We start from the raw sequence: 12,856 nt of genomic DNA on the forward strand, positions 1-12,856 counted from the left end.
TGGACCTAATAGTTAGGGGTCCCTTTACCTTTACACACACACACACACACACACACACACACACACACACACACACACATGTATATATATTCTAGTTGCAATATTACAAGAGAGAAGCACAGACAACAATCAAACTTTTAAAAGGGAAGAATTTATTTGAAACCAAGGCTAGCCAGTGAATTTTCACTTGGTCTTTATTTTTAAAACAAATAAATGCAATTGAGGTCACATTATTCTCCAGGGATAAGGGAGTTCCACAGCTTCATCTATGGGACATGATGAAGAGACATGATACAGGGCCCCTCTCACTGATCTGAGTGGAAGAGCATACTCCTATGCTCAGATAACAGGATTGATGATAATAATGTTTAGAAAACAATATAAGACAAAAGCAAACCAGCTAGGCCTTTCTATATATAAAGAATATGTATCTCCAGTTCAGTTTAACTACAGGTTGTTTGATGTATAAATCCAAGCTTTCATTCATCAAAAGGGGATATATTTCCCATGGATACAGACACCTCTTTTTAAAGCCTGTAAATCATCCACTGCGTAGGTGCCAACTCCCTGGGGCCCTGGGTGCCCGAGCACCCACAAAATTCCCCATGAATGGGCCGAACACCCACAAATTTTGGTGCCAGCGCCATTTACGCTGGCACCCAAGTTGGCACTCCTGATCCACTACATCCATTCTAATTCTGCTCCTTGTTTACTTATATGTCCAAAGCAATTCACCCACCCACCCACCCAGCCCAGTCTTCTCCAGGTTAAAAAACTTAACCCAGTGTATTCCAGCTCTTTTTTTTACTTCTGCTAATGACCAGACTTCAGACGTTTCCTGATATGTGTGTGATTGTAAAGAGAGTACTTAGGAAGCTCACTGAAACCAGGAAAGACTGCTCATTTAGGCCACTATTGTCTATTCACGCTGTCAGTGACTCTCCAGGATCTCAGGCAAAGCTATTTCCCCCATCACCTCCTATCTGAGATCATTAATCTTGGAGATGTCCTGTGGCACCTGCCTGATAAATTTTTTTTTTCAAATAATTTTTATTCAATTTTCCAGTTAACAACAAATTAAAATAAAACACACACACAAAAACGAACAGCATTTATATAAAACATCTTATGTTTTCCTCTTGCACATTGCTCTGCCGAGCTGTGACTTCCCCCCCTCCCTTCATGCGGGTTTCTTGCTAACTCCATTTTTGCAGTTCCTTATTGTCTTTTTTCCCCCAGTCAATTCGTAGGATTTATTTCAATCCTGCAAGTGTTTTTAAACTTCTACAATTTTTCTCCATGTAGTCCACATATTTACTCCAGTCCTTCTGAAACCTTGTCTCTCCTTGGTCTCGGATTTTGCAAGTCAGTCTAGCTAATTCAGCATAGTCCATCATTTTCATCTGCCACTCCTCAATTGTTGGTAATTCGTGGAGTTTCCATTTTTGGGCTAACAATGTCCTAGCCGCGATTGTCGCATACATAAACAATACTTGATCTTCTTTTCTAATCTCTCCTCCCATTATCCCTAACAAAAATGCCTCCGGTTTCTTTTGGAATGTATATTTAAACATCTTTTTCAATTCATTATATATCATCTCCCAAAATCTTTTAACTTTATCGCATGTCCACCACATATGATAAAATTCGCCATCTTTCTCTTTACATTTCCAGCATGCTTTACCACTCGTTCTATACATTTTGGCTAATTTTACTGGTGTTAAATACCATCTATACATCATCTTATATACATTTTCCTTCAGGGCAGTACATGCTGAGAATCTTAAAGTTTGATTCCATAATTTCAACCACGCGTCATATTCAATATTATGCCCAACATCCTTTGCCCATTTAATCATCACCTCTTTTGTCAACTCATCTTTTGTGTACCATTCTAACAACAAATCATACATTTTTGACAGAAGCTTTGTTTTGCCATCTAGCACTTCTATTTGAAATTTGGACCTTTTATCCTCAAATCCTATTTTCCTATCTTCTCTAAGTACATCATTTATTTGGTGATACTGTATCCATCCTGTTAACACCCCTTTAATTTCTTCATAAGGTTTCAACCTCCAGCCTTTATCAGTTTTTATCAAAATTTCCTCATACGTGGCCCGCCTCCCCTCCATGTTTACTTTCTTAACTGTCAATACTTGGAGATGTCCTGTGGCACCTGCCTGATAAATAAGCATAAACAGAATATTCTCCACCTTGGTCTTTATTAATTAAAATTTAGGAAAAACAGCAGAGAGTCTTGTGGCTCTTTAAATGTTAAGACATTATAGGATAGGTTTTTATGAGCTAGGCCCTCTGGAAACTGTCACATTTAGGAAGTATGTGTGCAATACATACATATATAAACACCTTCACAGCACACATACCCCAAACTGTAAGACTCCCTCACAGTTCTTCTCCCCTAGAGAGATGGAGAAGTTTATCTCTAGAAGTTGTGATAAAAACAGATCTTGCCCCCTCCCATGATACTGCACTCAACAGCATCTGGATAAGCTGATAGGATTTACCCTTACCTAAACTGAGCCCTTAGCTGCAATACCTTTACTTTCTCTCACAGAAATCAATGGAAGCTATTTAGTTTTATGTAGGAAAGCAAAGGTGTTGAGGTGAAAGAAAAGCTTAGCTATCAAGTCACATGCTGCTGCCCACCATAACTGTGGAGAATATTTTCTCCCACCTTAACATTATCGCCTCCCTTTAAGTTTCTCCATAAAAGCCCATGAAAGCTCTTCATGCTTATTCTGACAAGTGCTCAAGAAGAGACCTTCTGGGTGAGACCAAAGACCTATTTAGTCCGTCAATTCTTTGTCCCATGTCGGCCAGCAAAATTCCTGTGGGAAGCTGGCAAGCAGGACATGAGTGCAGTAGCCTCCTGCTGTTGTTCCCCAGCAAATCATATTCAGAAGCATGCTGTTTCTGATCCTGAAAGGTGCTATCGAGCCATCGGTAGCCTTATCCTGCATGGATTTGTCTAAGGTCGCAATTCAAACCTTCCCTTGCAGCCCTGACACATGCAGCTCCTAGGCCAGAAGGTGGGAGAGGCAGGCAGATTACTGCGCCAGCCATGATAGAAGTGGAACTTCCTTAGGATCCAGTGGAACCTAGGCCAGGCCAGACACACCTCCAGAATGCCCCACTTCAGGGCCTTCCATTGGTTATCAGCATCTTCCATTGCATATCAGCTTGAGCTGCATTCAGAGGCTTAGCTAAGAAAGCTAGGCAGAGGGACTCCACTGATTCCAGCCCTCCCTACGGCCTCCTGTAAGAGAGGTTGGATTGCTCTGTAATTATTTTTTAAGGTGTCTTAAGTTGACCATCACTATATCTTTTGGTGGCAAATTAAATTATTATTAGAAAACGGTGTCACAATGTTGAAACCCAGAGTTCTCAACTGGTACGTTTCATAAAGTGGCATTCTCATCTGATGGGTCCTTATATGGTATTCTCTATCTCATAGATATAGGATGAGCATTCTAGTTAAGAAAAAAAGAATCATCATAAGAAATGTTCCTCAATATTGATTTTGACAGTGCGAAACAATTAATTTCAAAAGCAGTTTAAGGCAGTGTGGGTATCCTTACAACATGTACTATATGTTCAGGACTATCGTATACCAAATTAATTTATTTTGAAAATATTTATTTTAGTTAAATCTTCCTTTACTTTTTTTCAACATGCCAAGTTTCTGCTGAAATTTATAGTACTACTGATAACATTCCTGGCCCAGATCCCGCCTCCCCTCTTGTACAAAATGAATATCTAGCTAGGAGTACTATCTTATCAAGTCATGGTTGCACCCCTTAGATAAGGCTCAGGAAGCCTTGAACATGAAGGCTTGGATTTAGCAAAAAAAAATTTTTTTATCAAAAAGCCATATGTAGAATGTAAGAATTCTTGACATCACCTAATTACATTTACTAGCAGCTGTGATATAACATTTTTTCTTTATTTTAAAATACATACAAACCTAAAGCAAGTGAATGTTTTTCAAAAGTAGTTTGGAAAGAGGAAATTTGAGTGACTTGTGTTTTCTGTTTCCCTACTTCTGTTTTAACATGGAATTTGGAAACCTCAGATACTCCCCTGGTAGAGCTGTCAGAATACCATGTCATGTATTACAACAATAGAGCCAAAGGAAACAGAAGCCCTTCCTCTGAGTTAATCCACACTAGAGTTCAATGTGGATTTGAAGATGCTTGTGTCTCTGTATTTTTTTCCCATGGCACCTACACAACATAATCCTCATCAAAGGGGAGCCTAGACTTTCCCTATGCTGAACAGGGATTTTTCTGATCCACAGATAATCCAATAAGGGAAGAAAATGCACTATAAGAATGTACCTGTTACTCAGTTGTGAAGCCACTGGAGCACATTTCTTGGGTGGGTTTCTTTTACATGTGTGCTAACATATTGCTGGGTGTGGTCTTATTGCCATACCCCTTACTTCCATTTTGTTTTCATCAGCCCAAAGGAAAGGATGCAGCTCTGTTCCATTGGCTGTTCCTGAAGGTGCATTTGCGGTATTTTTTATTTTACAATAAGCTTTTTTGCAGAACTGCTCTTGTATAGAGCAGCTACAGTAAAATGAAAATTAGATTTGTCTCTGCAGGTATAGGAGGTAGGAAATGGGAATGAAAGGAAGGAGCAGCCTTTCATGCGAGTGACTCCAAATCCTTGCCTGGCTTGAAGCAATGCACATTTATTTATTATTTTGACTGCTTTTTTTGTACAAATCTGGCCTATTTGTGTTTTTTAATTCCTTTTTTTAGCTATACTTGCACAGCTAAACAAATACCGGCAGACATGCCCTCAAGAAATACGTACGTACGTACGTACGTATGCACATGTGTGTGTGTGTGTGTGAGAGAGAGAGAGAGAGAGAGAGAGAAAATCTTTTGTGAAAATCTGGTATGTTGGAAAACTTGTATTCCAAAAATAAAGTATGCTAAGGGGTACATGCACCTCTGCACATGCTCACATGAGATCTATGGTTTCCAGATCTTATGATGAGTAGAGAAGTTCTTATTGATGGAAGGAAACAACTCACACCACTGTTATGGATAGGAAACAATGAGGTTGATTCCAGAAGCACAAAATTGAAAACGCTCAAGCGTGGATGAAGCTTCTCAAACACACAGAAACAGCCACCCACTTACACACGAAGGCCACAGTTTAGACACAGCCAGTTTCTAATGTCAGAGTACTTGCGGTTCTATCTGACAAACTGACTCAGGACACTTCCAGACTGTCACTGTTTTCAAGTAGGATTCAGTCACATACTGGCAAATTCAGGTTGCACAATTACCACAAAGTTGTTTTGGAGTTCTTGTGCAACAGCAGCAGCAGCAGCAACAACAACAACAATCCCTCAACACACCCACACCCATCCACCCTAATATTGGACTTTTGTGCTGTGTAAAGTCATGGGGGAAAGCACCAGAAATTGTGGGATAACAGTTGGCTTGATGCAAAGTCTACCAAGCTCCCTGCAAGCTGAATGAATGCTTTATAAATGGCCAACATTGTCTTCTCTCTCTGCAAACAAATAATCATGAATGCTCAATAAACAGGTCATATGGAAACAGCCTCTTTAGGAATATTTTTTTTGTTTTTGTTTTAAGTGGGTGCACTTTTCTGTTAGTTTCTTGCTTGGTTTACCCTTCAGCTTCTGTATCCTTGCTAACAACAAAGCCTTGCATGTCAGATTAGGCCCATTTACACCTGAACAATTTTATTGTCTTTAAATTGTGACATTTGTGACACCTGGGCAACCATGCTGTTTTCAGCAGGTTCCCCATTTGCCTGGCTGAAGTCGGTAGGTGATCTTTTGCTAAAATGCAATACGAACTGGCGCACTTTTTTCTCCACACACCCTGCATCTTTTTATTCCTTAATGATAGGAAACATGTACAATTTCTTTAGATTTCTTTATTTGCTGGTTATTTTGTAGAGAACGCATTAAGTTAGTACCTAGTCTCACCTGCATTTATTGTTACTTTTTTTGGGGGGGGGGGTTAATAGAACACTGATGCCGTGTATCAAATTAAAAATCAAGCGTAAGACCATAAAGGTGAATTTAATTAACTGAATGCTATTGTTATATCTTTGCTAGCTGATTACAATTTAATAGTGAAGCAAAGGGAGGATTGAGGCATCAGTTTCACTCTTGATTGATGTAGTTTCTCATTCAATATATTTCACTTTTATGTATCTTTCTACGAAAGATTGTTATGCCTATGGATGTTTCACATTTTTATTTTTTAATTTAAAAAGTCTCGTTTTATGGCACCATACATGACACAGAATGGCAGAGACATAGCTCATCCACAGCAGCACAGTTCCCCACCTCCTAAATTTATGTAGTGTGTTTTTATCCCTCCTTTCTTCCTTCAAGGAACTCAAGGCGGTCTCCGTAGGCAGCCTCCCATCCAAGTATTGACTAGATGAATATATGCTTTGCTTCAGCATGGTGGCTGCATCGTGCGCCCTGAGACCTTGCCTTGGGACCATTAACTTCAAAAGGCAACTGAAAGGTGCAGGAAAAGACTGGTTGAAATGGAGTCTCATTGGAAAATTGTAACAGTGCGCCAAAGGCACATTGCATCCACTAAACTCCCGGAGTTTAGAAAAGAATTTTGAGACTGGGAACGAAAAGCAGCGGTGGGCTCTGTTGTGTGCTTGCCCCTGTCTCACATTTATTGCCCAACACTTATGGTGTGATAGTTTCAATGTGGCCTGTTTCTTTAAGTGAAGAAGTGAAAAAACAAACACACATTGAACTTAGGTATGTTGCCAAGTGCCATATTATTATATAGAATCTGTAGATGGGGGGGGGGGGGGAGAGAGAGAGAGAGAGAGGAACAGAGTCAAGATTTTGTTTTTTGACTCATGGACAGACAAGAGCAGTTTAGAACTGGTGATGAGGCTTCTTTTTCCTCCTTTCCCCCTCCTCCAGGCAAGATATGTTGCAAAGACAAAACACAGATGAAAAACAGTTTAGGAACTGCGTGGCCCACGAAATGGCTAGAGAGAGATACAGGCAAGCCAAGGCAAAGGTTGAAGCCATCAAGCAACCCAGACAGATGGCACTGTATTCCTTGCCCGTGATTGGCAGTTCTGGCACCGCAGTGCCTGTCATAGAGTATGACGGCTAAGATGGTAAGGTGTATAATATGGCAAATGGAAAGAAGACCAGTTGCAGCTGGTTCTTTGAATGATCTAGATGAAGCTTCGTTGTCTTGCAGGTTTAGAATCGGTTTCTGTTTTTGATGATTTTGAAAGGCAAGCCAGAAAAAGACACTTTGATGAGCAGATCTACTACAACATTTGAAGTATTTCACTATATCCACGTGAGGAAGAAAACAGCTGTAGCCTGTTGTGCTAATTGTTTGCAAATGTTGACTTTTAAGTGGCAAACATTTCAAGCGTACATACAATTACCTCTGTATTTAGCTTTAAAATTAAATTATTCAATGCCATATAAAAATAATTGGGGAAGAATTCACTGGTTGTTAATGTAGCCAAGAAGCATGAGTGCAATTAAACATGTTGACTACACTTATTGCAGACAGGACTGCTGGAGCTTTGCCTCAGTGATTCCTCCGTAACTGTATATACAACAATGCCATAAGCCATTAGCTCTCGATAGAATGTATTTTCAGTTGCTCTCTGGCTATGCCTTAATGCAATAATTTGGTCCCAGCTGCTAACTTTCATTAACACGCTGTGTACTTTGATTAGTTTCATTAGCTGCTTTCCTATGTGTAATTAATTATGCTTCTAGTTGATTCTACTTTAATTCTTTGTATATATATTTCTCCATGTGTATTGAGCCCAAGGAGAGCAGACTTGGGCAAGTTGCTGGGAGAGGTGTGGAGTCTTTCGTTGCCCCTCCCAGCTCAGTTACAGAAGTGGGGATGAGATTTTCTTTTCCTTTAGTTGCTGCATCTGACACTGGAAACACACAATAGCTTTTAAGAAAACTGGGGCCAAACTAGATGTGGCACCATTCATGCAACTCACAATTTCATGCATTGCACATTTACAATGTAAGAAAAACAGTGACACTTTTTGTTACTTATCATTGCCTCCCATCAGAAGAAACAGACGTAGACTTTAATGTTAGTTTTATATGTGTTGTTTCACATTTCCAAAGGAAATGGCAGCTTTGTACAGGCAGCTCTCCATTACGCAGGGGTTACATTCTGAGGCACCTTATGTTTCAGTGAAAGCGTGTTTATTGGGAATACCATTGAAAATGCCTGCAAACACCACAATCGCTCTCCCCAATCCTCCTTGCTTGGACTCCAACACTGCACAGGCCTCAAAGGTTGGCGCAAGGGCTTGTGGGATTACTCTTGCGAAAGCTCGTGAGATTTCTGGACACTGTCTTCATGCCATTTTGCCTCTTTTCATGCCATTTCTGGGTTCGTGGCAATGCACACCAGCATGGTCGTATGTGCCTTGAATGGACATAAATGGGGAGCTGCCTATATATGAAAGCTCTTGTTGCTAATTTTCACTGGGTTCCCGCCACCAACATGGACTCAGGCCGGACTTGCTCTCTTACAGGTATAGCCCATTTTAGCCCATTTGCTTCAACTTGTGGGACACCTATCTTATTAACAGGGAGAAGATTACAAGATAGAGCAGAGTTGGAACAATCGCCTTCCTCAGACAAATTCATGCTCATTTTTCTTCAGAAATCCTTGGCCCATTTATTCCAGCAAACATTTGAAAGACTGTGCTGATGCTCTTAGTGGTTCTCTCCAACACACTCATATTTTGATTGCTATGGGTGTTTTTAAATCAAGGAAACTGCTTCCTTTAAAAGGGGGGGGGGAGAAATCCACTCTCCCACAATAGGTCCCTTGCTCTCCTTTGGAGAAAGTTGTGTATCATAGACCTTTTATAAGAGACTGTTCTAGTCTCTTATAAAATATACAATCAAATCTCTTGGTGAAACGAATGCTTTCCTTTAACCTTTCTTCTGATTTGTTTTCCAACATTTTTCACATACAATTGCTACTAGCTTTTTGCATTATTTTCTACTAGGGATGGAGGAGAAATTTTATTCAGTGCATATCTAAAGCCCAATAATCTATCAAATACACACTTTCTGAAACAATGAAAAATGAAACACTGTTATCCTTCGGAATTTGCACCTATCCAAATTTTGCAATGCAGTTCCTCAACCAGTATTTGCAAAAATGCATATAGCAGGGGAAAGTGTGCATTAAAAAGTGAAAATTACATATATACTAATGCATTATGTTATGGGAAATTTCTTGCAAAAAATGTGTGTATTCGTCAAAACTGCAGATAAAAATGTGCTTATTATGAGAAATTCACACTAATATGCTGATAATTATTGTGAAAGGTTTTTTTCATTGCAAATTGCTGCAGAAATGTGGAGAAATGAATTTAGGACTGGAAAAATTAGAAACTTAAGAGAACCAAAATTGACAGATGCTTCCAACCATATTTTCTACTCTTAAACCTACCTTGTACTATCATAATGATATGAATATTTAATATTAAAAAAAATAACATCCATATTGCTATTTTGCTATGGCTGCCCCGCTAGTCTTGTTGTCAGCTCATAATTAGCACTTTCTTTTCTTTTTTGCTATTAATTGAATAAAACTGTTACTCACATTTCAGATTTTTAGACACTAGTTCTTTACCTCCCTGCCACTCAGCTACACAAATTCTAATTATTTTCACCAAATACAATTCTAAAAAGCATTTGTCTCCTGGGTATCTCAATCTCTGCAGAATTTCCTACACATTTTGCACCCGTGCCATTTCTGCAAGTATTTTATCTACGCAGAAGATTATTTCCCCCTCTCTGGTTCCTGGGCTGTAGACCCCATAAAGAAGTTTTCCTGTTCAACCTTATTGGAGGCTAGTGACTGCCACTTCTTCTTACTTCCATTTTTCTGCATCTAAAGAAAGGGACAGACCCATAATGTTCAGAGTGAACCTATATATTATAAAGGTCTTTATCAGGGTATGAGCAAAAGAGGAAAGCAAACAAAAATTTCTGGGAACAGGCTATTGAGGCCTACAATATTTTAAGTCAAATAATTATGTGGGGGCAAATGAATCAGTTTCATTAAGAGACATCTAAAGCAATCCTGCAAAATCTCTGTTAAAGTAGCCCTTACTGACTGGCCAGTTGTCTCCTTTTTTGGGTGCATCTATTAAATGTATCCAGTATCTGAATAAAATGGCGGTGGTCAAACCAATTCCCACTGTTTTTGTGGAGACTGTGCCTCATAAACCCCACTCTTTCAATCATAAGCCAGCATACTTCTTCTGTTAACTAATTATTGTTGCTTTTTTCCTGTAGAGCAGCAACAGAATATTTTCCCAGCCCTTCTCATTTTCTGTCTCTAAGGTGAAGCTAAACTGATGTATTCTGAAGCTAGATTTCATTGTTTGTGCCATGCATAGTTTCAACTGTTGTGAAATATTGTTTGCTGTTACAGAGAGCCATAATGAATTGTTACATTTTGAAACCTATCTTTCAATGTTTTCTATTCCAATCTACCAGTTTATTTATAGTCTACTCCACAGCTTGTTATTAAACATGTTTTTTTAAAAATAATACAAAGACAGTGTTCATGAATAATTTCCCTCTCTCTTTGTTTCAAGAGAATCTTACCTGGACATGAAAAATGGATATGTGAATAACGGATCTGTCCATGGTAAAAAAGTGTCTGAAATGGAGAGAAAATCAAAGTCATACCTAATAACACCAAAGAGAACTGTTTATGTGAAGTATTGGAGATTTAAAAAATCCATCTGCAAGAGACTGACCAAAAATTACCAGATGCTATTTGTGTCATGAAGAAATAATCAATCAATCTTTATTGCTGTCAAAGACCAGACAACATGAAGAAATAAAATTTAGATATATTTATAAATAATTTTATACATGTTCATTTTTTTAATCAATAACCAGCTATATCTAAATGTACACATGTTCTGTTTCCACAATTTACTGTAATTTTAAGTAACAATTGGGAAAAAGGAAGGTGTCTGAAATAGTGGAATTAGATATGTAGTCATGAACTACATAAGGAGTGCCTATAGTAAAGAAGGAACAGACTGTTGTTTGAATGCCTGTGTGACCCAGTTAATTTTTTGTATAGTGGTTATGGATATGGTAAACCTGGCTTGCTTTAGTTTGGTAAAGATGTTCTGTCACATACTTTGTAAACAAAATCTGGGATTCTTACTGCTACCACAGTACCAGACCTCTCAGAAGGAGATCTTCACTTTTTTTGTCAGATATTATTAGTGCCCATTAGATCTTTAGGATTGTACGTACTACAGGTTGTGCTCTGCTCTTTGAGCCATTCATTCTTGGCCAACAGAAGTATATCTTTCATATGGCAATGTGCTAAATGCCACAGATTTCATAGATAAACTAATCCTTGACATGTCTTCCACCCAACGCTTTGTTTTTTTGGGTAAGGCTGTTGTATATCCCCACTTGCATTCCAAGCATTCTTTGTCAGTATTGGTTAATGAGCAATAAAATTGTGGTCTGCATAATCCCTGGCTCCGTATCATGGCTTCTAATGTGGATATATGTGTCTCCCTAATAAGTAGTATTAAAGGCTAGAAGAAATTTGCTTGTGTTGGTTCTTTGCCTTGCTAAGAAATAACAGAACAATCTGAGGGAAGCTGAGAGCCACTGTAGAAGTTAACATTTCCCAAATGGTGTCCTGTACCTGTGCTGGAACTGGTGGTATTAATGGATACAGGTTTTTCTGTGTTCCAATATGTGGTTTATTCAGTGTCTTCATTGTGTTTTGCTCAACAGAATGTGGATTTCTATAACTGGTCAAGCTACTAATGGCTCAAATAAAGCTAGATGTTGCATGGGAAATGCAGCACACACGGGGTGGACAGTTCCTTTTTTCAAAAAAAGAGATTATATGCACCATAGATAAAGACAGATTTTAACAACATTTCTTGCACATCCATATTAAAATATGAAAATAATTACTAAATTTAAGTGCCACAGAAGGAAAGTCAAATTGTTATACATCCAAATCACCACAAATCACCTCAAATAAATTATTTGCACCACACACCCAGATCACCCCAGACCTGTATATCTTCAATTAATGGGCCCCCAGTTTTTCATCCAAATAGTTTTTGAATTGGAAAATAATTGCTTTAGAATAAAATTTCACAGCTGGAATTGTTGCTGGTGCTAAGGCATGGGAACCTCTTTGGCATAAAACTTAGGTTCTCATATTTCTTTGTTGTCTTTAAGGAAGATTTGAAATCCTTGAATAATATAGGAGCATGGGAAGCTTGTTGGAGGGCAGGGAAAGTTTGAAGTATCCTTCTCAACCTCGCTTCATCTGAGTAAATTCCACAAACTATTCTTATTCTCCCCTTTTATCATTTTTCTACTCCTAAAAGCACACGGGGGTGTGGAAATAACCTGGTCTACATTTTAAAGCAAACTAACTGAATCCACACCTTCCTGACACACACACACACACACACACACACACACACATATTTATGAACCAACATAATAGTACTTTGGAATTCACACTTCTCTGAATTTTGTGGTATGCTTTTTGGCTCAAAAACCACCAAAATGGGTAAACAACTACATATTTTTAGGTTAAAAAAATGTAGAGATGCATACATCCTGTGATAAAATGGCTATTTATGAATATTTTAAATATGATTTTGAAAACATGGGATGGAACTGACTTATTAGTGCATACACAATTTACACAGACCAGAAATTAAGCAGTCCATCCATATACAAAGGAGTGGGTGTTTCTTTTGTGCTACCAAG

At 38.6% G+C, this 12,856-nt stretch overlaps 1 protein-coding gene across 2 annotated transcripts in view; it reads left to right on the forward strand.

Moving 5' to 3' along the window:
• LRRIQ3 (leucine rich repeats and IQ motif containing 3) overlaps positions 1 to 11,768 on the forward strand; it is a 44,147-nt gene extending 32,379 nt beyond the window's left edge. For both annotated transcript variants that reach the window (XM_035124021.2, XM_060276818.1), the window contains exons 8-9: positions 6,974 to 7,176; positions 10,678 to 11,768. In XM_035124021.2, the coding sequence (XP_034979912.1) occupies positions 6,974 to 7,172 (199 nt within the window). In that variant the 3' untranslated portion in view covers positions 7,173 to 7,176; positions 10,678 to 11,768. The remainder of the gene's footprint in view (positions 1 to 6,973; positions 7,177 to 10,677) is intronic.
• The last annotated feature ends 1,088 nt before the right edge of the window (positions 11,769 to 12,856 follow it).

This window comes from Zootoca vivipara, chromosome 7 (genome assembly GCF_963506605.1).
Source record: "Zootoca vivipara chromosome 7, rZooViv1.1, whole genome shotgun sequence".
Classification (NCBI taxonomy): domain Eukaryota; kingdom Metazoa; phylum Chordata; class Lepidosauria; order Squamata; family Lacertidae; genus Zootoca; species Zootoca vivipara.